The 27,087-nt window shown below is 37.7% G+C and overlaps 2 protein-coding genes across 2 annotated transcripts; one reads left to right on the forward strand and one right to left on the reverse strand.

Moving 5' to 3' along the window:
- Positions 1-356: 356 nt before the first annotated feature.
- Positions 357-16,156, reverse strand: LOC128986092 (xylosyl- and glucuronyltransferase LARGE2s-like). Its single transcript, XM_054406218.1, has 15 exons — positions 16,052-16,156; positions 15,487-15,616; positions 14,157-14,347; positions 13,708-13,903; positions 12,634-12,848; positions 12,317-12,402; positions 11,454-11,703; positions 9,762-9,929; positions 8,989-9,169; positions 7,479-7,603; positions 7,062-7,217; positions 5,820-5,999; positions 3,298-3,521; positions 2,532-2,666; positions 357-1,038 (listed from the first exon to the last, which is right to left on the reverse strand). Exons 3-14 carry the CDS (start codon positions 14,331-14,333, stop codon positions 2,585-2,587), a joined length of 2,040 nt encoding a protein of 679 aa, XP_054262193.1. The 5' UTR covers positions 14,334-14,347; positions 15,487-15,616; positions 16,052-16,156; the 3' UTR covers positions 357-1,038; positions 2,532-2,584.
- A 4,913-nt stretch (positions 16,157-21,069) lies between these two features.
- Positions 21,070-25,006, forward strand: LOC128984812 (uncharacterized). The gene is made up of 2 exons (XM_054404180.1): positions 21,070-21,126; positions 23,234-25,006. The coding sequence occupies exons 1-2, from the start codon at positions 21,076-21,078 to the stop codon at positions 25,004-25,006; spliced, it is 1,824 nt and encodes a 607-aa protein (XP_054260155.1). The 5' UTR covers positions 21,070-21,075.
- Positions 25,007-27,087: the final 2,081 nt, after the last annotated feature.

A 27,087-nucleotide genomic window follows, 5' to 3' on the forward strand; every position in this document is an offset into this window, starting at 1 on the left:
TGTCTACTGGATGGAAACTTAACTATTAAGAATGCTGTAACTAACATCTGTTTATTTTTTGGTGGGTATAAAAATAACGTTATACTACATATATTTAAGTTTTTGCACATTCAAGATTTTATACAAATTCAGTAATAGAGTATACTCAAAACACCCTGTAAAATTTGATATGTATAAAATAATAATTTAATACGTGCACAATATTTTAAAGTGCAATAAAGATAACAAATACAAATAAGTACATAATTTTAACTAAGATGTAGAAAAGTGTTAAACAAAGATCAGTCTTTATTTGCAATACTGAATAAAATAATTGATTCTTTAATCTAAAAAAATTAAATCAGAATAAAGTATGCCTTTTGCTTTTTAAGCATTATGTATATCCTATACATAATTTAGTAAGTGTTAATCTAATGTCGTTAATTATAACAATAATGTTAAACAGTTTGAAGATGTACAATTATTCACTCAAAAATAATTTTTGGTTAAAATAATAACCTATAAATACCTTGGTCGTCTAGATCAGGTGTTCTGTTATGGTTAGTGTTCCATCATCAAACACTTTCCTTCAGGGACATTTTGTTGAAGCTACGGCGTATAATTATGTTCCTGATGAGTAATGGTATAACCATAAGCATGGTTTGACAATGGTATACCAACCCATGTTTGAAACTGCAGACAACCAAAGATTTCTAGTTACTAAAAATAGATTCGAGGCTAACAATAGAGAGTTTAAAATTAATTATTGAGATCAGTATGATTCCTCATCTAAAAATAAAAGAACCCTTTGGATCCTAAATCATATTTAAAAACTAAATTCACAAAGGTTAAAATAACAAGAAAACAATAGATAACTTTAAAAATGCATAATACTTTGTAAAATTGTTAAACCTATGAAAATAAGTCGCTTCTTTACGTTAAAGAGAGAAGGTCATGGATAGTTTACAGTAATGATAGACTTAAATCAAGCTTATAATTAAACTTGAAAGGCAAGATCCTGGCATTATCAGGTGGGACGAAAAGTAGAACGACCGATCTCTGGAACAAAATATAAGTAGATCATCCTTAATTCTAAAATATTTTTATAAATAACATTCAGTTGCCTGACTCCGTCAGCTATTGCGGTAACATACATACACAATACCAGAACCGATAATCTCGTGTTGGCAAGACACAAGCCAATCGTATCGCTTGAATTGTCTGTCGTACAATATTTGATTTCATTAAACTGGAAATGGGTTTTTTACAGAAGTTTGCAGCAAAATTCAAAATTCCACTGTGGAATTGAGTCAATTAAATCTTGCATTTGTTTTTTATTCGAATTTTTAGATTTGAATTGGAAACATTTCTAGTGTTTTGTGTTAAAAAAAAAATTCTTGAAAGTACAAAAAATATGTCTAACAACACTTGTAATCTATATATATAAAGCTCAAATACCACTGACTCACTCACTCATCACGAAATCTCAGAAACCATAAGACCTAGGGAACCTGAAACTTGGCAGGAATCTTCCTTTTGGGTAGTAGACGCTCACTAAGAAAGGATTTTACCCTCCGACCTCTGGGCTCCGCCCCAGTGGCTCTAGAGTTTCCCATGTTAACCTTATGAGTACTCACATTTAAATGGAATTAATGAATCTTAACAGCTGTTTCAATTAAACAAGTTGGTTCTGTTCCATGATGTTCAATAGCATTAAAGTTACAAGGATTACCAACAGGATGCAGCACTATTATTTCTTTTACATTTATGACAACAGCTAACCAAAAGTTGAGTGAGCGTAGCGAGCGAACTTCAACCTGGAGGTGAGTTAGCGTAGCAAACGAGCTAACCTGAAGGCAAGTGAGTGCAGCAAACGAGCTCTAACCTAAAAGTGAGTGAGCGTAGCGAACGAACTTCAACCAGGACGTGATTGAGCCATGCGAACGAGCTCACTTATGAAGTTAAACGGGGCAAAGCCCGCGGGTACAGCTAGTAATAATATATTTACACTTATACTGTTGACTCACAAGACGGTAAATACATATGAAAGATGGTAAGTGGTGATCGATTTTAATTGGACACTCCTATCATCATAAAACGCAATAGGTGAATGACATTATTCGCGAACTAATTACCTTTTTCCCGAATCGTATCAATCGCCTATTGGGTCTGATGATGATTGGAGTGTCCAATCGAAATCGATCACCACTTAATATCTTGAACAGTATTTACCCTCTTGTGAGTAAACAGTAAAAGTGTAAATATATTGTTACGCGCCTTATTAGACATATTCTTTTTTACTTTCAGGTAGTATTATAACACGTACGATGCTGATCAAGAATTTATTTTCAAAGCATAATAATGCAGACTAAATTTGATTGATTCTCAAAACGTTGGGAAAGTTTGAGTGGTATCAACATTTCAGTTTTGTTTTAACCCACTAGTTAAGTAGTTTTCACGTGAGACCAGTAGGAGTCATTGCCCATGTTATATTTCAAGAAGTTACCGGAGTCAACCTGCCCGACTAGGTCTCATAGGCTCTAGGACTTTACCTTGATTATCAGACTGTACAGAAGAGACACTGGCCGTCCTTGTTCAGTATGGATCAGCTGTCCTCGGTCTCAAACACTCTGGAGTACCTGCGACCCAACTCTTTCACAAACTCGTTCTTCAATATCTTCAAACACCTGCGGACATCATACAAGTGACAAGCATTTCCAATGTAAATAAAATAGTTACGACAGTAGTCTATTGATTAACACTTTCAAACCAAAGCTTGAGTATAGCTCTGGGCATTAGTTCATTGAAACTCACCTGCGAGCGCTAGTGTGCTTATAGCAGCACTTCTCGCACCCAGCCGAAGGTGACGGTAGCTCAGTTGCCTAAGGTGTTACACTGACGAGTGTAGCGTAAAGGTCTTTCCACATTTGTGGGTTTGAATTCCCATACTAGACTCAATAATTTGTGGCTTAGCTGGCAGGAGAGGCCCACCTTATAAAAACAGTGTCCGGCTTGGGTGGAAGTTGACGGTATTATTGAGTTTAATAGGGATTGCACACAACACCTGTTTTGCTTCTTTTTACAATTAGTATAGAGGAGAAGGACACAGATTTTTCTCTCTTTTTTATTTGATATTAAATGGACATATTGTGTGTGTGTGTGACACATAAAACCAATAAAGTTTAATTTGTCTGGAAATGCCATGGCAGAGGTATTGCTGTAGCTTTTTGTACACATCCAAAAAATTAAATGTCTTAGCTAATGGAAGAAAGTTTGAGTCAGTTTGCTGATACCGGTTATAACAGTATTCAACCGTACCTGCGATATTGAGCCGAGCCTCTGAACCTAGCGATGTCGAAGCTAGGAGCGTGTGGCATGTGGATGATGAATGCGTTGGGCAACACAACAAAATCAAACCCTTGCGCTTCCAACTCCATTATGTGCGACACTTTGTTCCAACCGAACCCTACGAAGCGAGTGTCGTACTCGGGAATGTCCTTGCGGACGACCACGTACGGCTCGTAGTCTGGCTCCCACTGAACCTGGAAACAGAGTAAACAGTGAGTTATCCGCACAAAACACTTCAGGTAGAACTGCAATGGTTCGGATTAGGCTTTGTTGAGAATGATCTTATTTCACACTTAGGCCTACCGCACACGAGAGACTTTTTGTCGGCCGACTGTTGGCCATCTGTCTGGCTGGAGTCGGGGGGGACAATCGAAAAGTCGTCAAGACTGTTTGGTCGTTGACTATGGGTGCGCACACGACACGACTGTTTAGTCGTCTTTCGAGTGTCAAATGGATGTATATGACAGAAACCGCTGTCATATGTGCGTTACTGACAAGATTTCGTGGAAGAAAACTTAAGAGAAAATACTGGGTGCATCTAATTTATAGTCCAAGAACCTTGAAAGGCCAGATTTATCTCTATACTCGGATTTGAGGAAATATCCGGACAAATCTTTCATGTGGTCATGAATGAGTGTTGATTACCCCAGCTTCAAATACACACATAGTGTTTCAAAAACACTATCCGTTCAAATTCACACACACACACACACATATATACTGTATATATTTGTTCGTTAGCAAGATCGAACAAAATTATCCGATTTTGATGAAATTTTGTACAAAAGTGTAAATCTACATGTATTTTATTCGAATGAGTTCGCAAACCAGCATGACTTTGGGAACGGGGGTTTATGGGGGGTTTTATAGGGTAAAAATGGGGGTTTCCCATTTTTTTTACTATAAAAACAAAAGATTCCGCAATTTCTTTAGAAAGCATTTTGCAGAGCTTGAAGAACTAATAATTTAGCATGCTAATTGTTATCATAATGGTTACAGGGAAATTCCAAATATTTAATGTTAAAATTGTCATGTAATTTATATGTAGAACAAGTAAACTGTTGTAGTTTGCTTGTTTATGGATGTATTTTGATAAAACTTGGCAAATCTATTTATTTTATTCTCAGCTATTAATGTTTTACTAAAACACATCCTGAATACCCTCCCTGTAGCAGCAAACCTAGGTACTCGTTTATCCTAATTTTATTGAAATAGATTAAATAATAAATTAAATCAGGCAAATGGGAATTCACTTAGTCTGCAGGTTTGCTGCAGGTTGCTATTTTTTTATTATGACCAAATACTCTTTCAACGCCTTATTATAAAGGAGGGGACCGTGCCTCAACTTCATTGATAAGTTTATCAACTTTCTCGTCCCTCAAAACACATGCACTGGTGGTTGTCGAAGCCATAATAGTAACAATAACACACAAATAACAATACTTATCACAATAACAATAATAATACACATGATAACAACGCACTCGACTGCCAGACAGACAGACTTTTTAGTCGTCAGTGTGCGCGCTCAAACTTATCTCCGTGCCTTTATCAATAAGACACGGCAGTTGAGTCGGGGAGCAGTCGGCGGGAAAATCGGTCAGCACCAAACCTCCCCGACAGTCTGAAGACAGTCTGCCGACTGTCTTGCTGCTGTCGGCCCGTGTGCGCGCTCAGATTTACCACTATGGGGCCGACTTTGACTCCCGACTACGACTAAATAGTCGGCCGACAAAAAGTCTCTCGTGTGCGGTAGGCCTTACAGTATTCCATGTGGTTTATTGGTTGACAAAATAAACTTAAGTATTTTCTATTTTTTTTTTCACTACTACTTTTTCTGGTCATTGCATCAAGCAAAGAAAGTAGTGATGTGACTGTCCAGTAAAAGCAGTATTGATCAATTTTAAAGAAAGCGCTTATAAATGGGATTTTTTTGTCATCGTTTTACATTCTGTGGCAATATTTACTGAACGAACAACCAACTCACCAATCCTCCACACATATTAGAAACTACCTCTGTTACTGTTAGTAACTAAATTAAAATGGTGGGTGATTGAAAAAGCCAAATATAATATACTAGCTGTACCCACAGGCTTTGCCCTGTTTAACTTCATAAGTACATAATACCAGTACCATCTATATGGACTAGCTGAAGCCAATTTTTTGTTAAAAAAGAACGTTGTTGTGTGAGCCAGTCACAGAATGCGCTTGTGTCTAAAACTCTATTTTCTACCTTATTTTTTCGTTGCTGGCCAAGTTGATGGGTCATAACAGCTGCAATGGCTCACAATAATTAATTACATTAGTTTGGATTGGTAAAAGATTGTGTATCCAACAGAAATCAGTAATTTAGATCAGCACAATCTGACGAAGGCTCACATCAACTACGACGATTTTGGTAAAAAAGCTGCCTACAAATTTAACATGGTGACATAACTGTACGTTTACACTTCCACAGTTCTTAAGTAACCGTATACTGACACAAAACATACCCTATACGGTGTAGTCGCTGAACGCCACTTAGCGTAGTTGGTGGGAGCGTGTCCCTTGGTCCAAACGTGGTAACGGAAAGTAAACAGCGTTCCCATGTCAAGCATACGCAGCAACTCTGCCTTACTGCGTGGAAAACTGGTGCGGTAACGCTGCGTCTCAAACGCCGGCACAACCAGGGCCTACAGTAAACAACATAGGTATAGATTTTAAAAACATTCATTGTTGCATTACGAAGAAGTTTAACAGAAACATGGAAATTAAACAATAGCTTATTCCCAATATGAGAATTTCCCCAAAAAAGAAAAGAGATTATCATATTTGAAAATAAAATTTGTTGAAAAATTTATGTACACATTTTTGAAGGAGAGTGTAAGAAAAGAGGTGTGTGTTGCTAGACTAGTAGTTAGCGTTTTGGATTTCGGTGCGGGAGGGACGGGTTCAATCCCCGGCACATCCAAAAAACTTTAATGGGTTTGGACCGCTTTCCCTTAAAAGTGTTTGAATTCATACTTCATTACAAAAATGCCACTGGCGTGGATACGAGCAAAAAAAGACACAATAGAGAACTAAGGGAATTTTACAAAGGTCCGTGTAGTTGACGTAGCTTGTGATACATGTGGAAGGATTAGATGGGCTGGGCTTGTTTTGAGAAGAGGGGAAGATGATAATTTAAAACAAGTAGTAAATGATGAATCCTGAAGGAAGAAGACCAAGAGGGGCCACAACAAAAATGGTGGAAACAAGTGAAGGGAGATATAGAGCGGATAGGAGCGACAGAGGAAGATGCAGAAGATGGAGAGAGATAGAGGGCTTTGTTGGTGCGACTAAATATCTCCTTGGTATATGTGTTAGTATAGAGTCTTGACGAGTGATTTAAAGGTGTTTACACTCAGGTAGGTAAAACTAAACACGTGAACACACAATATTTCGTCCCCTGGGTGACTTTGTCAAGTGTAGAGAAAGTGAGTCCCCGAACGAAATATTGTGTTTTCAATGTATCTTTTGTATGTTCTATGGCCTACACTTCTTCAAAGTAAGTTAGCTGTTATCCTCCTTATTTTATGGAAAATCATTTTATTTGCATTTTATATTTCAAGTAAAATCAATATAGGCCTACTACTGTTATGTATCACTTGATTTTACCGTACCAAGATAATAAAACTAATGTGACACTATTTAATGTACCAAACTGTACAATTTGCAAAATTAAAATGATTTTATTTAAAGTAATTGATTCTTACCTTCTTTGATGATTCCAAATCCAGAGCTTGAATAGACTTCTTTAGGTATGCGTAGAGTCCGAACATGGGTAGAAAGTCAATGTCGGTGAGAAACACGTACGGAGTGTTGACTTGTTGTAGAGCTACGTTCCGGAGTAGATTGACAGGGTAAAAGTCCTGTAAATAGCGAGAATGAATTAAATACTTTTGCTGTGAAAGTAAGTTTAAACTACATGGCAAAAACATTGGAATATTTCACTGTCATAGACAGTATTTCAGAGTAAGAGAAGGGTTTTTCAGGTCTAATCGTCCACCACAGCTTTTTTCCCATTCAGGTAAGTCTGCTATAATCACAAAAAATCCTAAAAACACATCCAAACTAGCTTGAGCTGTGGACATTCTACTCAGAAAATTATTTTAGTCCATGACTCGACTTACCCCCTCCTTGTAGACGATGTGGTAGCCGATATTCTTCCGGTCTTTGAGTACCTCCGAGGTGAGAGCGTAGCTAAGAAACTGCTGCGCCTCGGCATCCGACATGTACAGCGTCAAACTGATCGGACCTGTGTGAAAAGAGCAACGACTGTATCATCTGTTGGAGGTTATATTTTGAAGGATTCAAAGGAAAACTAAGAACTGAATAAGGAATTGATTTTTTTATTTTTTAAGAGTTCAGTTAGATTACCTGAGAGCAAGCATTAGAGTAAGGAGGCTAATATATACAGAAGGAGCAGTCCCATAACACAACACTGATTAGTGATGTGTCAAAACCGAATCTCGAACGTTGGAAAAGTTTCTGTTTTGAAATTCAATTGGGGAATTCTGAGATTGATACTTTAAATTAAATGCTTACAAATTTAGTTTCAATATTCTCGTTCATCACAGAAAGTATGCTGCAAATCTCCTGCCAAAGTCCCGAGCTTTCTGTTTTCAGTTATTATCTGCTGGTTTTCCCCATCTGCATCTCCTCTTGTAATCTTTAGTTGCTACCCACCAGCAGTGATAAAACTTTGTCAACCGTCTACGGATCCCTCTTCTTACTCTAGGGTGATATTTAAGTACGGGAGACACACAGGCTATTTACGCTGTAGCCTCATCATCACTTGATGCAGAATTATTCTTAAACTCCTGAATAGCTTTGATGAGTTTCACAACCTTGGGCGAGTCTATAGGACTCGACACTCCCATCTAATGCTTGGAATTTAAGGTAAGAGTTTTCCTGGCCTGCGGCCTCTTTTCATATCACTTCATACTATTCTGCTAACATTAACCAATGCACAATGTGAAATAAAAACATAAATATTTAATTTTTTTTTACAAATAACCAACAAACATGTTCCTTCCAATTTAATTTTTGATCAAGGTTTTATTTCCTGAAATTTGCACATCCGATCGCAAAAGCAGAGGTTGACTTACAAAAATAATTAATTCTGAATGAATGTTTAGAGGTAAGTCATTCATATAAAGGAGTAACTCCTGACAGTTTCCACGCGTCGAGCAGTCTGTTAATTTTCTTCTTTGTCTTGTGAATGTGCATTCTTGCACAAATAAATTAAGCTATCTTCAGTAGAGTATAAACTTGTAAATGTACTCTGGTCCTTCCTAAAATATTCCTGTATTTTATTATAATTTTATTATTTTTGTCATTTAAAGGGTGTTGTTAAAGTTTGATTATTTATATGAACCATGCTCTAATTAAATTTGTTTATTATTTTACTTGGATCATTGTTTGATTTGTTATAGACTTGTATACTTTGTTATTCTCATTATGTACTCAGTTATATCACAATTCTTATTCCGTCTCTTTCTTAAATATTTGTTTGTTTTAATAAGATGTTATATTATTGAATTATTTGAGATAACGTCAATTGCTTTTGTGGCTGAAAGACAATAAAGGGATTCTGATTTTTATAATCACCGAAAAACACGCAAACGACGACTGACTCACCGTCCCAGTGTTTACACAACATTTCCACCATCTGCAGTCTGTCCATGGAGAGCTGAGCCACGAGCGTCACGTCACTTCCGTCCGTCGACGGCTCAAAGTCATAGTCGAGGAAGTACAAGTGCGTACGCAGCCTGTTGACTCTCGCGCGACGAAACTCGTAACAGGGGTCTTCCTCGTTCAGCTGAGGAGATGTTTCGGGATTTAGAGAGAGGGACTTTGAGAAACGACAGAAAGTTGGATGAAGTTAGACTTGACTTAGATTATAGAGACCTTAAAATAAAAAAAATGATACATTAGACTCTCTTCCCTTCAGGATATCCACTTCAGGACCGGTCCTATGTCCGAATTAATCAATCAACTATCAGAATTCAATGTGAACTTAGTAAGCCTTAGAATTTAGTAAACTAATCTAACTATCAATTAATTTTGAATACAGAAATGACATTTTCTCAAACTTAACAACCTTAGATGATCAGGTTATTAGCCAAACCAAATGAAGGTTAAGTTAAAAAAAGGTTCCAAGACAAATTTAGGTTATTATTAAAAAACAGTTTTGTGAAAAATGTAGGCCTATCTAGGATAGAACTTTTTTATTATTTTTAAGTTTTAAGTTATATACTAGGCTATATTATAAACACTCTCATTTTTATTTTTTACAAAATATGCTTTGAATTGTTTAAATAATTATAGGCCAAGCTAACAATTTCAAAAATAGCTTATTATTACGGTGGAAAGTAACAACATTGTACAATTATTGTTGGTTTGCAGCATACCTTGCTCAGTTCTCGTTCTTTGAGTGTGGTCTTGGTGATGTTGCAGCCAAACAATTCTCTTCGCAGAAGGTTCCCGTCGTACTCCAAGAAAGTCAGGTACAAGTTACGGAAGAACTCCACGTGTTTGTTCTTCACTTTCAACTTGCTCGGAGAATTCCAATGGATAACCTAAAAAGGATAACCGTATCAAGTACAGTAGTTGAACATGTGAAACGTAACGAGTGTTAAATTTTGTGTTAAAGGATTTTCCCCACCAGGATAGTTTTGAAAACTCGGAGTTAACCTGAGAAAACTTGTATTTGAGAATAAGGAGCTAGCTAGCTTACATTGAAGAAGTGCGGGTAGGCCATAGAAGAGAGAAGATAAACTGAACACACAATATTTTGTCTCGACAATATTTTGTCCATTTCACAAAGTCACCCAAAAGGACGAAATATTGTGTGTTCAGTTTTGCTTTTGTAAGTTCTGTGGCCAGCCCGCACTTCTTCAAGGTAAATTAGCTGCTATCCTCCTTACAATTAATAATTCTGGCCTACAGCCTTTCCTTGAACAAAACTTACCTGAAAAAATGTAGGTTCAGCGGTCACTCGAAACACAATAATAGGTCACAAAACATCATGAGGGAATAACTTCAGTTATGTGCCGGGATAATTCTTGGGTTCTAAAGTTGGTATTCGGTTTGGGGAAAAGGGATAGACACTCAGATTGATAAATAGCGATAGACGTTTGGAGCTCTCTAACAGAGGAACAAACTGCTAGTCTCTTTAGCACAAGAACAAACAGCTAAGATATATCTAACAAAAGAACAAACTTCTTCGATCCATCTAACAGAGGAGCAGGATTCTTGGATAACTAAAGCAGGTAAGTGGACTATGCTGCTTGGTTTTTTTTCTAACAGATAAGTGGACGATGCTGCTTGGATTTCTCTAACAGGTAAGTGAACGACGCTGCTTGGAAACAGGTAAGTGGATGATGCTGCTTGTTATTTTTTCTAACAGGTATGTGGACGACGCTGCTTGGACTTCTCCAACAGGTAGGTGGATGATACTGCTTGGATTTATCAGATAAGCGAAAGAGACAGCTTGGATTGTTCAAACAGGTAAGTGGACGACGTAGCTAACATTTCTCTAAAAGGTAGGTGGACGCCGCTGCTTGGATTTCTCTAAACAGGTAAGTGGACGTCGCTTCTTGGATTTTTTTTAACAGGTAAGTGAACGATCTGATGGATTTCTTTAGTAGATAAGTGGAAGAGACTGCTTGGATTTCTCTTAGGTAAGCGGACAAGACTGATTGGATGTCTCTAACAGGTAAGGTGACGTAGGATATCTCAAACGGTAAGTAGACAAGATTGCTTGGATTACTCAAGCAGGTAAGCATTCTGTTCAGCTGGTGTGCGGGAACACCTTGTGGTGACGGATCTCACAATATAAAAATAATATTTTCCCCTAAAATAGAAATTTTGTAGACAGGTTGTAGAGAAAAAATGTCATTTCTCTGCAACATACTTGGAATAACTCCCATACTAATACAAATTATAAGTGTTATGTTTGTGACCATTTATAGTGTATCATTAACCCCTGAACTCAAATTGTCTTAGATGAGCAACATAAAACCCATACCATTCCAAAATTTTCTTATTAACTACTTGGCTTTCTTTTAAAATACACTTCAGTTTTACTCTATGTAGTTTACCTTCAGATCGGTGACCTCTGTGTAGCAAAGCTCGCTCCGCGTGTTGTCGCTCAGCTGGACGTTCCATTGACAAGGCAGGTTGTACACGAGGTAAGGGTGTTGTTTGATGATCGCGTTGAAGATGTCCTGGTCGGCCAGAGACGTCGTGTAGTGTGTCATCAGATCTTTCTCCGCTATGAGTCGCCACAGTTGTCCCCAGCCGAGCTCCCGCAGCCGCTTCAGCTCCAGAAGAATCACCCCGGTGTTGTAGCTGGTGAACCATAACATTTTAAAAACCTGTTTGGGTCAGGATTATACTGGTAAGCTTAGATCAATTCACTTGTAGGATTTAGGCTCATGATGAATTCACAATGCTGGAAGCTATATAATGTCATACAGGTAAGGTAGGGAAGCTTAGTGGCTGTAGATAGCCTACTAGTTAAACGGTTACCAGTCCAAACCTGTGAAGTCTGCAGCTTTTCAATAGTTTTAAATTGGACCTAGCTATCTTTTGGCATTTAATAAATGGACCAGGCTAAGAACCAACTGATATAAGTCAAAGTAACAAAGCTATCATAGTATTAATTCACCACTCAACCATTACACGTTAAATTTATTAAAATTCTAACATTTTTGTCTGAGAGTATAAGCCACATTTAGTTGTGAGGACTAGTGCTGCGGCCTAGCCATTTGGCTTGGTAACTACTTGGTTTTTGTAGCCATGCTGTTGAATGTTTAGTTACTATACTGTATATGTCTGGTATGTGTAGTCTCTAGTCAACAGCTATTCTGATCAAAAACACAAAATAAAGGCCTCAAGTGACAATATTGTAAAGTTACGCTAAGTTTAGGCTACACAATGTAAATGTTAGTAAGTTAGTTACCCTCTTCCGAGTGCTGGCCAAGGACGATGTTTCTTCCAAAGTTTCCCCAAATACCAGTCGCTTTGATTCTCGACGAGTCCGATACTCTGGAACAAAAATATTCAATGTAAATTTTTGTAGTTTTTATAAAATGTGGCACAGATAACCTAGTACGCTTCTCTAAATTATTCGTTTGTTATCAAATCAAATCAAATCTTTATTCATCATTAAATAACATGAGTTACAATAGATTTCGTCAAAATATAATTTTGAGAGATTCGACGATTTATTTTCTAACAGAAATCAAAAATAGAAGAAACAAAGGAAAGGAATGCTACCTGTTTCTCTTGCAGCTTGCTAAACAGTTTCCACAGCTCGGCGATGTCTGTGGCGAACGTAACGTCTGTGTCGAGGACGATCACTCTTTGCAGTGCCGGAGGCAGCACCTTGGGCAATGTCAGCTTCATCAGGCCGTAGACACCTGAGTAGTGTTTGTTGGGGATCCACGATACATCCGGCACTACATTGTCTGCCAGGTAGAAACTCATCTCAACTGCGGAGAGAACGAGGTTAGGTTAAGGGGGGTATAATCAAATTGAATTAATGTCTTTATTTGTACATCCGGTAGATCAAAGTGTGTCAAAACTAAAAATAAGATCAGAGTTTATTTTCCTACTAATGGATATTGAAGACTTAAATTATTAAATAAACTGTTACCTGTTCAATGTACTTTGACTTTGTCAGATGACGATCGGATTTTCGTGACGACGGTCACATCACCAGGTCGATCCTCGTAGAAAGACCCGTTAAATACACTTAAAGTTTATACCGAACACAGAGGACATATAATATTTACAAAGTATTTACAATCCAGTCGCAGCCGGCTCGATGTAAGCGTGCACGCATCGCGATGCTTTCTGCCTTAGTTCGAGAAAATAACTGGAAATACTTTGTAAATATTGTGTCCTGTGATCGGTATAAACTTTAAGTATACTTTACGAATCGTTCTACGAGGATCGATATCTGACAAAGTAAAAGGATATTGAATAGGTTACAGTTTATTTAATAACTAAACAAAGAATTGACCTACGAAAAAGTCTCTAAAATAAAATAATAATGTAGGCTAAAAGATATTCTTCTAGAGTATAGGCAGTGACAAGTTGCACTTTAACAGTTTTTAATTAGAATTTTTAATTTACGTACTAAAGCAGTCTATTATAAATTTTAGCTCCAGCATAAGAGAAGTCTTAGATTTCATTTATTTCCAGCACTGAAGTATTAAAAACAGCAGATCCAAACATGTAACACTTGAATGTTACAATTTGGAACTGACGATACGTAGGCTAGTAAAAAACCCATTAGTAAATATTGTAGTTTCGAGGTTATTACAATGAATTTCAATAAGATATTACCTTGAGGTACACTCCATGTACTGAACAACGTCTGCAGGATAACTTGGGCAACGGAGTCGGCCAGCAGATGAAAATGAAGTGGGTTCTTACGATAGAACAGAATTGACTTGATCAAGGTAACGACTGAACGGCTGGCGTTGTATCCGGCACAAACTATTGCAACGTGAATCACTTCACACTTGGGGATGTCTGCAGTCTGCGGAACAGAAAAAGTAAACAGGTAAAACATAATGAAAGTTGGATAGTTTGTTTTGTATAAATTTGTTAATGCAACATTTTGACAAGGTCACATTAAGAGATCAAAGGAGAAATTAACTGAGATTAGTCAGTAAATGGTAGGTTTTAATCTGCTTCATTTGCAGGAAAACAAGTTAACACTTTGTCACAATCTGATCACAATTTTAAGGAATTTTCATAGGCTCTCAAATCCACTTCTTATCTACACTTACTTCTTGTTTTTGACATGGAAGCTGTGTGGTCTGAAGTTTTGCCGTATGATTGGTCTTCATTGCCGCCACTAGCTGGTTTTGTGAAACTGTCAACTGACGACGCAAAAGTTGATTTTGTTCTTCCATCTCTCTCACTCTTCCAGCTAGTCGAGCTTCTCTGTTGTTGAAACCGAGCATGTTGTTGTTGAAATCTGCGTTAACAGTTTTTATCAAGTTTGATGAGTAGGCCTATGGAATTAGTCATAAAATAAAACCACCAGCAGTGCATAGCTTACATTTACAGTAGACTCTCTCTTATCCGAACACCTTTTAACCGGACATCTGTTTAACCGGACTACACTCAGCAGACATGACATCTCTTTAACCGGAAAATTGTTATCAGCACATCGGTTTAACCGGACTAGATCGGCAGGAAGAGGGCGGTACTGAAACGACTGTTCTTGTGAGAAAGATTTGAGACCAGTGACCACGTGTCTAAATACAATGCTCTCCTTAATTTAAGTCAAATAGGTACTGTATAAAGTATGCATTTAACTGTCCGTTATAACGAGTTTTTTCTGACGTCGGTTTAACTGGAAAAAACCGTTATCCGGACGTGCTTTGGTCCCGAGGAGTCCGGATAAGAGGGAGTCTACTGTAGTTAGAAAAATCTCATAATAAAACTCGGCAATTAATCTCTAAATAATGTGAGATACATAAGCCTAATACTGAATCTACTTAGGGCTTAATACATGAACAATAGGGTAGATAAGAATTAAATATTATCTCCTTAAATCTTTCAGCACCAAACAAACAAATACAACTAGTTGCATTTATTTGACTTTCTTTTGATTGTAGGCTACTAGACACTATGAAGAGAGGAACTTGTTTGATAGCAAACATGTGCTTTGATTGAGTACAATTAGATGATAACTTTACCATTTGTTAAATGGTATATACTACTCTAGCGACTAATCATGTCTTGGACATAACACCGCTTATAACACAGCTTCACAAAAAATCAGTGTTGAAGCACTATGACTATATTCTATTGAGTTACAAGCAAATCCCAGTGTATTAGGCGATCCTTACAATTCACTGAACCTGTGGGACTCATCAGTGTAAGCTACGGACAGAGTATAGGTCATATTGTGTATGGATAAGGTAAAAATGGGCCAATTTAAATATTTAGTGAATTTGGTATTTTTTTAAATTTGTGTGTACCACCTAGTGACTATGTAAGTTACAGGTGATTAATTTCACCCTATCTGTCCTTCCCCAAGCTCAAACAAACCTGGTCAGAAGTCGGGTTATGATATAAGACTTGATGTTATCTTCTAAGCCTACCTACCAGGTCTGTCATTGAATGTGTAATACAAGACGACGGAGGCCGCACAGACCCCGAGGATGAAGCTTGTTATCCAGTGTCTAGCCAGCGTGAAGAGCCAGCCATGGCGATTCCTTCGTCGACCTATCCTGACCTGTAAACCAGCAAAGATTATGGACAAAATATTTGTTTAGGAAGGAGACCCTAGGCCTATGTTACTAGGGTTTACTGTATGAGAATCGCCAATTGTTAAGATAAAATAGTAGGAGTTGGAAAATTGAATAACATTCATGTAACTTACAACTGAATGAGCAAAATAAGGTGAGTTAAGCCTTATAAATAAGTACCAAAAAACTATTATAAAGATTCCGCAAGAAGTAAGTTAAGTATTAGAAAAGTAAAAAGCAAAACTAAGGAATTAATTTCTGTGAAATGTATCTATGATAACAATTAGAGTAATATTTACTTTCAGTTTCATCTCCAGATAGGCTCTGACCCTTGGCTAGGCCTACCAAATGAGTTAGGCCTAGAGGTTAGACCTAATTCGGAGTAACGTAACAAAGGAGTCATATATTGAATATCAACTTACTAAATATTTGGCCCAAACCGGTAAGAAAACTGGTTATATGCCAGAACTGGTCAATCTTGATTCGCCCACTGAAACTGGAAAATCCTAAACGCCTACACTCACTGGTAAGTATTGAACGAATAGCAGAAGCAGAAGATAAATATTTATTTCATTAATGCACCCTGCATCATGCAATGCTTTTTTGAGTGTTTGTTTGTTTACAGACAAGTGACAGCTGGATTTTTTTCTCAACTTATCAACAGTCAAGCAGCAGTTGACCAACAAACAAGATGACCAACAACGAAAAATAAATGTTTTCCCTTCAAGTAACAGTATAACATGTAATAATATAAAAGTAAAAGTGTTTTAAAATCAATAGTTTCTAACCTATAGATTAAATCATTTATTTATTTATTCAACGCTAACAACCATTTACAATTTAATGCTTAAATCAGGTATACTTATGAGGGAAGTTGTGGCCGTGGGTAAATTTTATTAGTTTAGGGAAGGAGAATTATATAAATGCGCTAAAAATAGAATCAATATAGTTGGATAAACCGTATTCATACCACAAAATAGTGGCTTCCCCATCTTAAAGAATTGCTGATAATTGATAGATGAAGAAATTTGATGGCTGACATTTAGTATGGCGAATCTGCAGTACGTATAGGTATGTTCAACAGAGGTGTTGTCACATAGATAACATCCACTATGGTGATTGGTAGCATTTAAACCCAGGACCTCGGGGACCGAAGAAAACCTCCCTCCCTCTATCAAGAGCATTAATACTTTGGATACTGTACCAGCACCACTTGCCTGCGGTCTAAAGCTCCCTCATAATTCTATTAAAAGAGTTTCCATACAAATCATGATATATAATTGAAAAGAGTGGACAAAATCCTGAGTGCCAGTGGAGGAGACGTGCTACTAAGTGAGAACCTATAATGATATTATGTTGTAAAACTATGTCCTGACTTGTCGAGAAACCGTCGGCAGTCGTTTATAAACAGTTTGTTTATTTATTTACAAACTTGGGGATAATGGCAAGAAAACCCCGCTACAACTTGACAAAGACATTAATCCTGATTATATAAACATGTCGTATCTTCCACCGTTTAAAATGCGATGTCTATGCCACTTTCCAGAGCTCTACATATGCAGTTTCATACTATTTCTAAACCATTATGGATTTCCGTCTTAAATTACGCACCTAGCTGGATGTGCGTCGCTTTAATAGTAATGACTTATAAAATGATTATTTATGTTGATGTCTGCTCTTGTTCTCATTTAATGTCAAGAGTTTTTTCCTTTCCCAATTTATGGTAAATTTTACAACGTATCCATAACTCGTTATTCAGGGAACATAAGCGGTAAATGCACCAAGACCAGAGTCCCAATTTCGGTCTGCGGAGCGCCCTGGGAATCCACAAACCGCCGGCGGACGAACTATTTGGCAACATTCGTGGTTTCTCATATCTCCACAGAAGCTAGGAGCAATGTCATCTTAGTTACCTACCTTGCGCAACTCTCGACTCTTAACTAGTTTGTATGGTAGAATTCTTGCTCGTTCTGCGGGTTTTGCAAATGTTGAAAAGCTGGATCTTATATTGCCATTTTTATTATTCAGAATGTCGCCGGTTCAACTAAAAAATGTCAGCTTTTATTTCAAGGCATCAAGCAATGTTATTAGCTTTTTAAAGTTTTGAACTGACTAAAGAAACGACTGAACTAAGTCAATAGTAACAAAGCTACATCACACAATTTTTTCTATAGAATTTCTTTAGGTTATTTCTACCATTTAGTATATTTCCTATGATGAAACTAATTAAATATTATAGGTGTATAGATAAACAAATGCATTTCTTTTAATGCTTTCTTTCTAAATATGCAAGAAACCTAAAATAAATAATATAATACGAAGGTAATTTATTACTTGTAAAAAATTCATTTTTTCCACTTCATTTTAAATCAATTTCAAGTAATGCGTTTAAAATCAAATGTCTGATTTTTATAGTGGAAGTTTCGTTTCCGTAGATAGTCTTCCATATTTTATCAAAAATTACTTGTTCTTGTCTTAGCCTTACATAGACGTTTCTCAGCTAAAGTTCTAATATTTTAAAATGCACATTATGTTAGTCTATCACACATGTTGCTGGTGATATTTAGCTTGCTAAGTTTTAAAATACCTAATGTTGTAAAGATGACTATACTTTTTTACCTCTCCAAAACCATGATTTTTGCGTCTTCTATGCCAACGGCATTTTATTTAAAATTGGAAAATATATATTCAATCTTGTCTGTCTATCTATAAGTCTATAACACTGGGTTCGGTATACAGGATTCGGTATAACACCGGATTCAACTACACTGGGTCATAATCAGGCCAGGGTTTCTGACAAAACTGAATATAAATGGTTGTTAACGTCTTTTCTCGCAACCTGTCTGTCCTGTCGTAACATGACAAATATCCTCCGAGACGAACCAGTGTTGCCGTTGCCAGACACAAGAGACTAAAATTGCGGGAGACGTCCAAATTATCGTACAAATTACAAATTGTCGTACACATTATGTACGTTCCACGCTCAGACCTGAGCGAGGCTTACTTCATTCAATTCAAATCATTCAAAGACGCCGATTTAATTTAAAACAGTGAAAATAAACTCAACCGTACATTTGGTCAGGGTTCAAGCAAATTGTACGCGTAAGAAAACAATCGAGCAAATACTACAGTTATCGTGTTATAGCTGCGCAGAAACGTGATCTGCTCAGTGCGCATGCGCCGTATTCTGTCAGCACTACGGCGCGCTCGTGAATCAGACCGGCGCAGTGAAGCTCTTTACATTGTACGCTACAATTACACTGTAATTGCTCGAGTGACATCAGCCGTTACCACCCGGCTGGAAATAGTCTGTAGAACTATGCAACTGAATCTACAATTACCCACTCAAACTGTACTTTGTAGCTGTAAAGCTCTGAGTGGAAAGTTCCAGTAAAAATTATATTCTATTTGCGTCATTACATTGGATGTTGTGTAAACTCTGGAAAACGAAATTTGATAATCTTAAACGATGGTTTTAAGATCACAGTTTTATGTTTGTTGGTAAAAATATGCAATGTTATAGATAGTTGATTTTTTGCATGTTTTTCCCAGTTTAGTGACCAGGTTTATAGAATTAAAGCTTTTGTTTTTAAAAATGGTGTGAGCAAAAAATATCCGTTTTGGGAGATTGTTGTATCCATCAATATTTTATAATATTGTATTAGTTGTGAGGTGCACTTGAACTGTTTAGATATTGGAACTTCTGTTTTGGTTGCATTGGTTCGAATCCGACCGATCACCAAAGGCTTTAAGGCAATATTTAAAGGAATTGATAATTGATTGACATGTGTGCTGTAACTTGGTGGTTCCTAGGATACTAAACTGTAATTTCAGTGTTAAGTGTGTTAAGTTGTTAAGTTAAAAAGGTTCCTTACGCGAGGAGATCTGTCTGTGTGTTTGAGATATCTCCATGAAAATCGTACTCCCTCAGTGCAATAAATTTCTAAAACGATGTAGGTTTGGACCAAACTCTACATATAAGAGGCTGTGTAAACGTTGAAATTCGTATATTAAACATGCAGTATTTCAGCATACAAATGCATGTCTTTACCTAGAAAACAAATACGAGTAACTTAAATAACTATTCTGGTTTGTAGTTTATACTAAACATGTCTCCATGATCATCACAACTCCATGAGTTAAATCAATAATATAACTCAAAAAACAAATACTTAACAACAATCTCATCTTAGTTCTCTTGCGCGCGAAAAGAAACCCCCGTACATGCACGATCCGAATAACAACATATTTAGGATCCTAAAGCTTTATTTTGAATCTATGAATTTACTAGATTCAAAATAATTTATGAATTTTGAATCACCGAAAGATACCTAACTAAATACTAACTGTGATGATTTAATGGTTGTAGTGTTCACATAACATGCTGAAGGTAGCCAATGCAATCTTGAGAAATAATAGATTTTTCAAGTCCCCAAGCTGTATTCAAATGTTTCGGAATCATTGGACTATTTATGGTCTAAGACGCAAAGAGATCTAGACAGTAACAAAGCTATAATGCACTTCAATCCATTCTACACTCATCTCCCGTTTATGAAAAGTATTTGGAATAAATGCCGAGGTTCCATATGAAAATAGTGGTTAGAGATCGATGGAAAAAAGAAACAGTATGGATCATAAACATAAACCAATTACGTCATTGGCCCGAATATTAAACAAATAACCGTAACAGTTGATTTAGACATGTTTGACAGTTACAAACCTGTTTACTTTTGGGCCAGGAGTGTAATTTCTTTGTTTTTTACAGCATTTATTTTTGGTTCAATTAGGACATAAATCACAGAAGTGTTAATAAAATATGAACAAGACATTGACAATAGTAACATTGTTGGTCAAGACCTGAGACAACCTGTAACATAATTGATTTAATAAAGTAAAATAAATTAAAATATATACATGTACAAACAAGTTAAAAAGCTGACTTACGAAGATGACGAAAAAATTACATAACAACTAATATCAACTAAAACTAAATAAAAATAAATTCTGTAGTACAAGTTGGTTTAAATTCCTTATTAAATCAGCACACATAGGCAAGAGCTGCACGTGTGACTGTGACTGGAAACTATTATTATTTTTTTACCCAGGGACCATTAGTTTTTTGGTCGTCTTAGTTTCTAAGGATACTAAACTACCACTAACTCTTAATAGCCAATAATTGCTAAACACAAAAATGCAACTCTATAACACGTATAAGAAACTTACATTGATCAAAATACAGTACCAACTAAGTAGCCTCATTATAACGAAACTAGAAATACATCTAGTTCTCGGAAGACAGAAACGTTTAGAAATTGCGACTAAATTCGAGGATCCAAGACCTTGACCTAAGGGCTGCCAGGCCCGCCACTCCGTGTCGACACCAACCTAGAGTTTATAAGAGTCCCGGGTGGATCTTCGTGACAATGGTGCGCGACATGGATGCAGGATGAGGACGGGAGAGATCAACACGAAACGTCGGGCTGTACAGGCCCTGCTGGTGAGTACTTTCAATTTTGACTCAGAACTAACTAATGTGTTTGTGAATTCAGTTGGTAGTATTTTTGACAATACTTTGATGTTATTGGCCTTTTATTAAATTTGTTTGGAAGTCATGAGACTATTTTGATTCTCTTGATTTTTTAACTGGATGATTTGTCTTAATTCGTAATTAGTTGTCTGAATTCATAAAGTAATTATTTTATAAATGACTATCGAATTGTAGTAACTGATCCATTTTCGTAACGATTAAAAATTATATAGGTAACTGAGTTTTTATATAGTGTCTAGTGTCGGCTTCGAGCACGTTTATTCTTAAACATCCCTCACATTTCATAGTTTTATCTGTTAACGGTGACTCGTCAGTTATGCAGTATTGGACATTATGCAACTTGGTAATATTTTGAAAGATCTTAATTTATTTTCGGACATTTGGGAACCTTTCTAAAAAATACGACATTGCTTCTGAACATAATTAAATTGTCCAATAAGTCTCAGACATTAGAATTTTTCTTTTAAACGGCCATACATTTTTGTCAGATAATTATTTTATCACTTAATGTGTCATTCGCCTAGTTATTTTAGTTGGCTATTCTTTGTGCGTAGGGTGTGAGCTGGTCTAATGGTGGAGCGCGGGGCTTCGGAGCCCGAGGATGAGGGTTCAAATCCGGCCAACCATCAATGGATTTTATCCATGTGATAATGCCACAGCCCTCTATTACTAGCCTGAAGTAATTTGTAAAACAGTTTCGTGCTAGAATCTATCGTCCTTGGAACGTGAAGGGGGGACATAAGAAAAATATGCAAAAAAAACTCTTATTTGTTCTTTGGTTATATTTAGTTACGAGTTAATGTGGAATGCAACAATAATTTTTAGTGGCTACCTTTTTGGAATTTTGATGATTAAAAATCCTAACCATGTTTAATTATTTATTAGGTAACCTTAATTTTTACAACCAAAATACCTATTATGGTATTTGAGTTTATAAATGCTTTTTTAATTTGATGTCGTACAGTACATATAGGCATAGACAAAAAGAATTAAATAATATAGGGTAGTGGTTGATTTAATGGCTTGTTTTCATAAATGTTGTCTTTCAATACAAATTTAAATTCATACCGAGTTTCAGATTTGAACCCACCAATATAGGCTTTTAGCTACTGTACGGCTTTTGAAAATACAAAATGGCGGATGAGCAAAATCTAAATATATTTTGATTTTGACGTGTTTGATTTATATTTTGATGCGAGTGGCTCTGAATTTTTGTGAAACACTGTAGACTTACTACAGCAGTTAAAATAATTTGTCCTTTCAGTTTTAAAACCACACTTAATTTGTGGCTATATTACGTCAATTTACATCCTTTTAAATCTAGCTACATCTTTAACTTGTAAATGGGATTCTCTATTCTCTTAATAAACATAGGTTTTACGTTCGTGTTTTACCTAACCACATGTAGTGTGGCAGCGAGACCACAACTATTCAAATTATCCAAGGCTGCGGTGAAGTCAACCGCAGCGTGAGTTGGATTAACGAGTTGCAATCCCTCTTTTAAAACACTAGTAGCCTACAATGGGAAGTTGCTGACATTTGTAGCCCGAATGACGTTTTTATCCGAGGTAGTTATCTTATTTAACATAACATTATTGTTACCGTATCTAAACACTAAACAATAGCCAAGTTGATGCCTCTACAAAATGATGTTGGCGAAAAAATTAAATTTAAAATTCTTCTAAAAAAGTAAAAAAGAAAAGTAATAACCACACCGTCCATTGGGCCCAAATTCCTACAAGTGTGTTATGCAAATGAAGGTGCGTGGCTTAGACTGATCTAAAATTGTGGGCTTTTAAATGTGTTGTGATGGTACTAAATATTTGCGAGTGGACCACAAATTGTGGTACGACACGTTCCTTGTAAGCTAAGCCTGCAACTACTGAAACTGGATGTATAGTTTCGATTGTGTAACACCGGTTTTTATGCTCATGACGAAAGATTAGCAATGAACTATCTAAAGCACTACCTTTAATGAAGACAAACTTGTCTGGTTAGTATTTAATTTAGGTATTGTTATGGTTTCAAATCGTCATCTGCGCCCTTCAATTTTCAGGCGATTGCAGCGTTGGCCTGGATCACGTTATGTAGAGCTGAAGAGGGATACAACTATGATAGACCACAGGTTTCATTTAACTTGCCTTCAAGTGGAAGCTCGTCAGCAGGCTCTTCTTCAAGTTCCTCTGCAAGTTCTTCGTCTTCTGGATCGAGTTCAGGACAAAGTGGTTACTCTTCTGGGGGAGGCCAAGGAGGATACTCTACGGGCTCAGGTTCAACACAAGGATATCCTTCAGGATCAGGATCTGCACAGGGTGGCTATTCTTCTGGCGGAGGCCAAGGAGGATATTCTACAGGATCAGGTTCAACACAAGGATATCCTTCAGGATCAGGATCTGCACAAGGTGGTTATTCTTCTGGTGGAGGCCAAGGAGGGTACTCTTCCGGTTCTGGTTCAGGACAAGGGGGTTACTCTTCTGGTGCAAGTTCCTCATCTTCAGGTCAAGGAGGATATTCTTCAGGATCAAGTTCAGGACAAAGGGGTTACTCTTCTGGTGGTGGTCAAGGAGGATACCCTTCTGGATCTCCTGCTGCACCAGCCCCTGCTGCACCAGCTCCTGCTTACCAGGGAGCAACTTCGGGTGGAGGAACTGGGTACGAGTATCAAACAGCAGGAGGGTTTCAGCCACCACCACCACCACCCCCACCTCCACCACCTCCTCCGCCACCACCGCCACCACCACCACCTCCTCCGCCACCACCGCCACCTCCTCCACCACCACCTCAGCCACCTGTTAACACGTATTTACCCCCTGCTCCACCACCACCTCCTCCACCGCCACCACCACCCCCTCCACCACCACCACCTCCACCACCACCGCCTCCTCCTCCTCCACCGCCACCACCACCTCCTCCGCCGCCACCACCTCCTCCTCCACCACCACCTCAGCCACCTGTTAACACGTATTTACCTCCTGCTCCACCACCACCCCCTCCACCGCCACCCCCTCCACCGCCACCACCTCCTCCTCCACCACCACCTCAGCCACCCACTAACACGTACTTGCCTCCTGCTCCACCACCACCACCTCCTCCACCCCCACCTCCTCCGCCTCCTCCGCCTCCACCCCCTCCACCACCACCGCCACCGCCGCCGCCACCACCACCACCACCACCACCACGTCCTCCTCCAACACCCACTAACACGTACTTACCTCCTGCTCCACCACCACCACCCCCTCCTCCACCACCACCTCCTCCTCCACCGCCACCCCCTCCTCCTCCACCCCCAACCCCTCCTCCGCCCCCACCACCTCCTCCTCCGCCCCCACCACCTCCTCCTCCACCCCCACGTCCTTCTCCACCCCCTTCTAACACATATTTACCTCCTGCTCCCCCACCACCACCTCCTCCGCCACCACCCCCACCACCACCCCCGCCACCACCACCTCCTCCTCCACCTCCACCACCTCCCCCGCCATCATCTACCCCCCAACCTCTGCCACCCTCTTCTACTCCTGGTAGAGAGTATTTGCCACCTTTTGCACCCCAATCGCAGTCTGCTCCAGTTCAAATTGAAATCCCCATACCGAATACACAATCATTTTCTCAATCCGGCTCAAGTTCCTTTTCTAATTCCGCTGGTGGTTCCACATCTGGGTTTGTTCCTACTCCTAGTGTTTTTGTTGAGAGACCGGGCACTGAATACTTACCTCCGAATAGAAGAAGTGTTCGCGAAAGATCACTCAGGTTTGCGTCTGGTAAAAGAGACATTACCTCCCAAGCAATAAGGAAAGCTTTCAAATGCTGGTCAAGTGGCGATTGCAGATGACAATAATTTATCTAAGACAATCACAATGTCTAGTCATGTTCCCGAATAATGCCTTCCATAGAAATAGTTCATACTAAGATGTAGCCTCATAAACTTGGTTTTAATTCAGTCACTGGTCCCCAGAATTGAATAACGTTGGTTCTCTGCTTTAATAGTTTGTCAACGTTAGGTTATTTTAACGAATGTAGCTTACGTCAAGCTATCTTACAGAGTTCAAAGATAGATCTGGACTCACAAAAAAGAAAGAGAAATGTACATAGTTTAAGTAGGCTAGAAACAGTTAAATAGTGGGATATTTGTTTGCATCACTTTTAAACTGTATACTCTTCTTTTAGATAAACGACATGACATAACCAATTAATTTTGTCTATTGTTGATTGTTCTTTTTTCTAGTTTCTCATAAACCTCTTTTGATTCAAACGAGATGAGTCTTTTTGAGAGAAGTTTGCGGATTAAGTGCTAGATTGTATCCAGTCGATCAAAACTGGGGTACAAGCGCTAGGCACGAATCCCTAAAGAACTAAAACTGTAATCGTGTCGTAGTTAAACTTGCGTGCCTTATTTTTTAAGCAAATTTGTACACAACAATTAATTTTTTGTGACGAATGAACTTTGTATATATTTTTTAGAATTACGTTGTATAACTTTTGTACCTAATAATAAAACTTGCAATGACTTTTGTGTTTATTTTACATCCGTTATATTTGTTTTACTATTATAGAACATGATTATATGATACAGACAGAGAAATGTAGGACTTGTACTAACAGCCTAACAGGTCCTTATCTAGGCCCTAATTCCTGTGAACGTAAGGGTGTACATGGATAACCTGTATAGCTTCTTTCTTCTAGACTAAGATGAACTTCTTATTCAGATAAGACCAATTATTTCACTAATCATGGGCAACTAAATACATTTTGAAAAAGCGAATAGCTGTTTCCAGGATTAAACCTTTTTATTGTCAAGAGAGCATTAAATTCCTCAGCTACCCTTACGTACACTACTCTAGTGATAGTTATATCCAGATTTAAAACAAATATATAATTTTCATTTAAATCTTCAAAGTGGAGCTGCTATAAGATATTTTATTCTTAATTCATTACACCAAACTGAAGGGAAACTTATTTAAAAATTTTGCATCTTTCACAAAGTCTCAAAATTGTCAACTATCACGATTAGAATCCTTGAAGATAAAAAATAGAACTGTGATAGTTAACGCTCAAGTAGAAGCTCCATCAAGAATGTTCTCTTTGAAAACTGGCAACAGCTGGACTACGTACTGTATACAGTGATTCTATTAAAGTGGTTTAAATACCTGTAATGTTATAATAACAACTGTAATACATGTAATAAATGGATAATCCAAATTGTTGCGTTACAACTAGTTTTGACTCACAATGGAGCCATCATCAGATTTTTCCTAGGACGTTGTTGCTCCTTTTGAACGTCACGTCAAAAATAATAAATATTTTACCTGTTAAAAAATGAGTGATTCTAAATTGTACTGAAATCAAGGGGTGTGATTCCATAGCTGAAATAAGAAAACCGTTCAGTTTATTACTCATAGGTCCGTTAGGGAGTTACAGCTGGCAACAGATTTTGCCTTGACTCCAGGGTAGAAAGAAATTAAACGAGTGGTTTAACCCACAGGACACATATTCACAATTGGATAACTTCCGTGTACACTTTGCTCAAACATAAAAATCTGTAACCCAACTCGATTTTCAATTTAATTGAAAAACTTAAGTTCTTTGTGACACCTCTTCCTCACTATAATAGATGCTAATGATGTGATAATGTAAATATACTCAAATACAATAGAGTTGACCAGAACTGGCAGCCATTTCCCTACTAACCTGGGTCTCTGAACTGTCGTCCGTTCAGGGTGAAGGTCAGTACTCACAGGGCAAAGTTCACATAATTCTCTTTTCTTATACTAACAACAAAAGTTCCTCTTCTACTTATCTACTTAGCTTCTCGTTTACTTTGCTCCAACATTACTGCCCCTTCCACTGCAGTGATAGTGTGGTGTCTTCCCATTTAGTTACGGCACCTGATCATTAACGGCACGAATAGTAGTC

The sequence above is a fragment of the Macrosteles quadrilineatus genome, unplaced genomic scaffold (genome assembly GCF_028750875.1).
Source record: "Macrosteles quadrilineatus isolate MER2022 unplaced genomic scaffold, UCM_ALF_1.0 Scaffold_2__2_contigs__length_208266976, whole genome shotgun sequence".
Taxonomy (NCBI): domain Eukaryota; kingdom Metazoa; phylum Arthropoda; class Insecta; order Hemiptera; family Cicadellidae; genus Macrosteles; species Macrosteles quadrilineatus.

Bases quoted from the DNA above. Each gene is read 5' to 3' on its own strand.
- LOC128986092 (XM_054406218.1), bottom strand. From the start codon at position 14,333: ATGCTCGGTTTCAACAACAGAGAAGCTCGACTAGCTGGAAGAGTGAGA. The intron at 7,604-8,988 runs GTGAGTCAGTCG...CTTTTCACACAG, and splicing joins GTTGTGTAAACACTGGGACG to GTCCGATCAGTTTGACGCTG. The intron at 3,522-5,819 runs GTATGTTTTGTG...CTCTGTTTCCAG, and splicing joins CAGCGACTACACCGTATAGG to GTTCAGTGGGAGCCAGACTA.
- LOC128984812 (XM_054404180.1), top strand. From the start codon at position 21,076: ATGAGGACGGGAGAGATCAACACGAAACGTCGGGCTGTACAGGCCCTG. The intron at 21,127-23,233 runs GTGAGTACTTTC...TTCAATTTTCAG, and splicing joins GGGCTGTACAGGCCCTGCTG to GCGATTGCAGCGTTGGCCTG.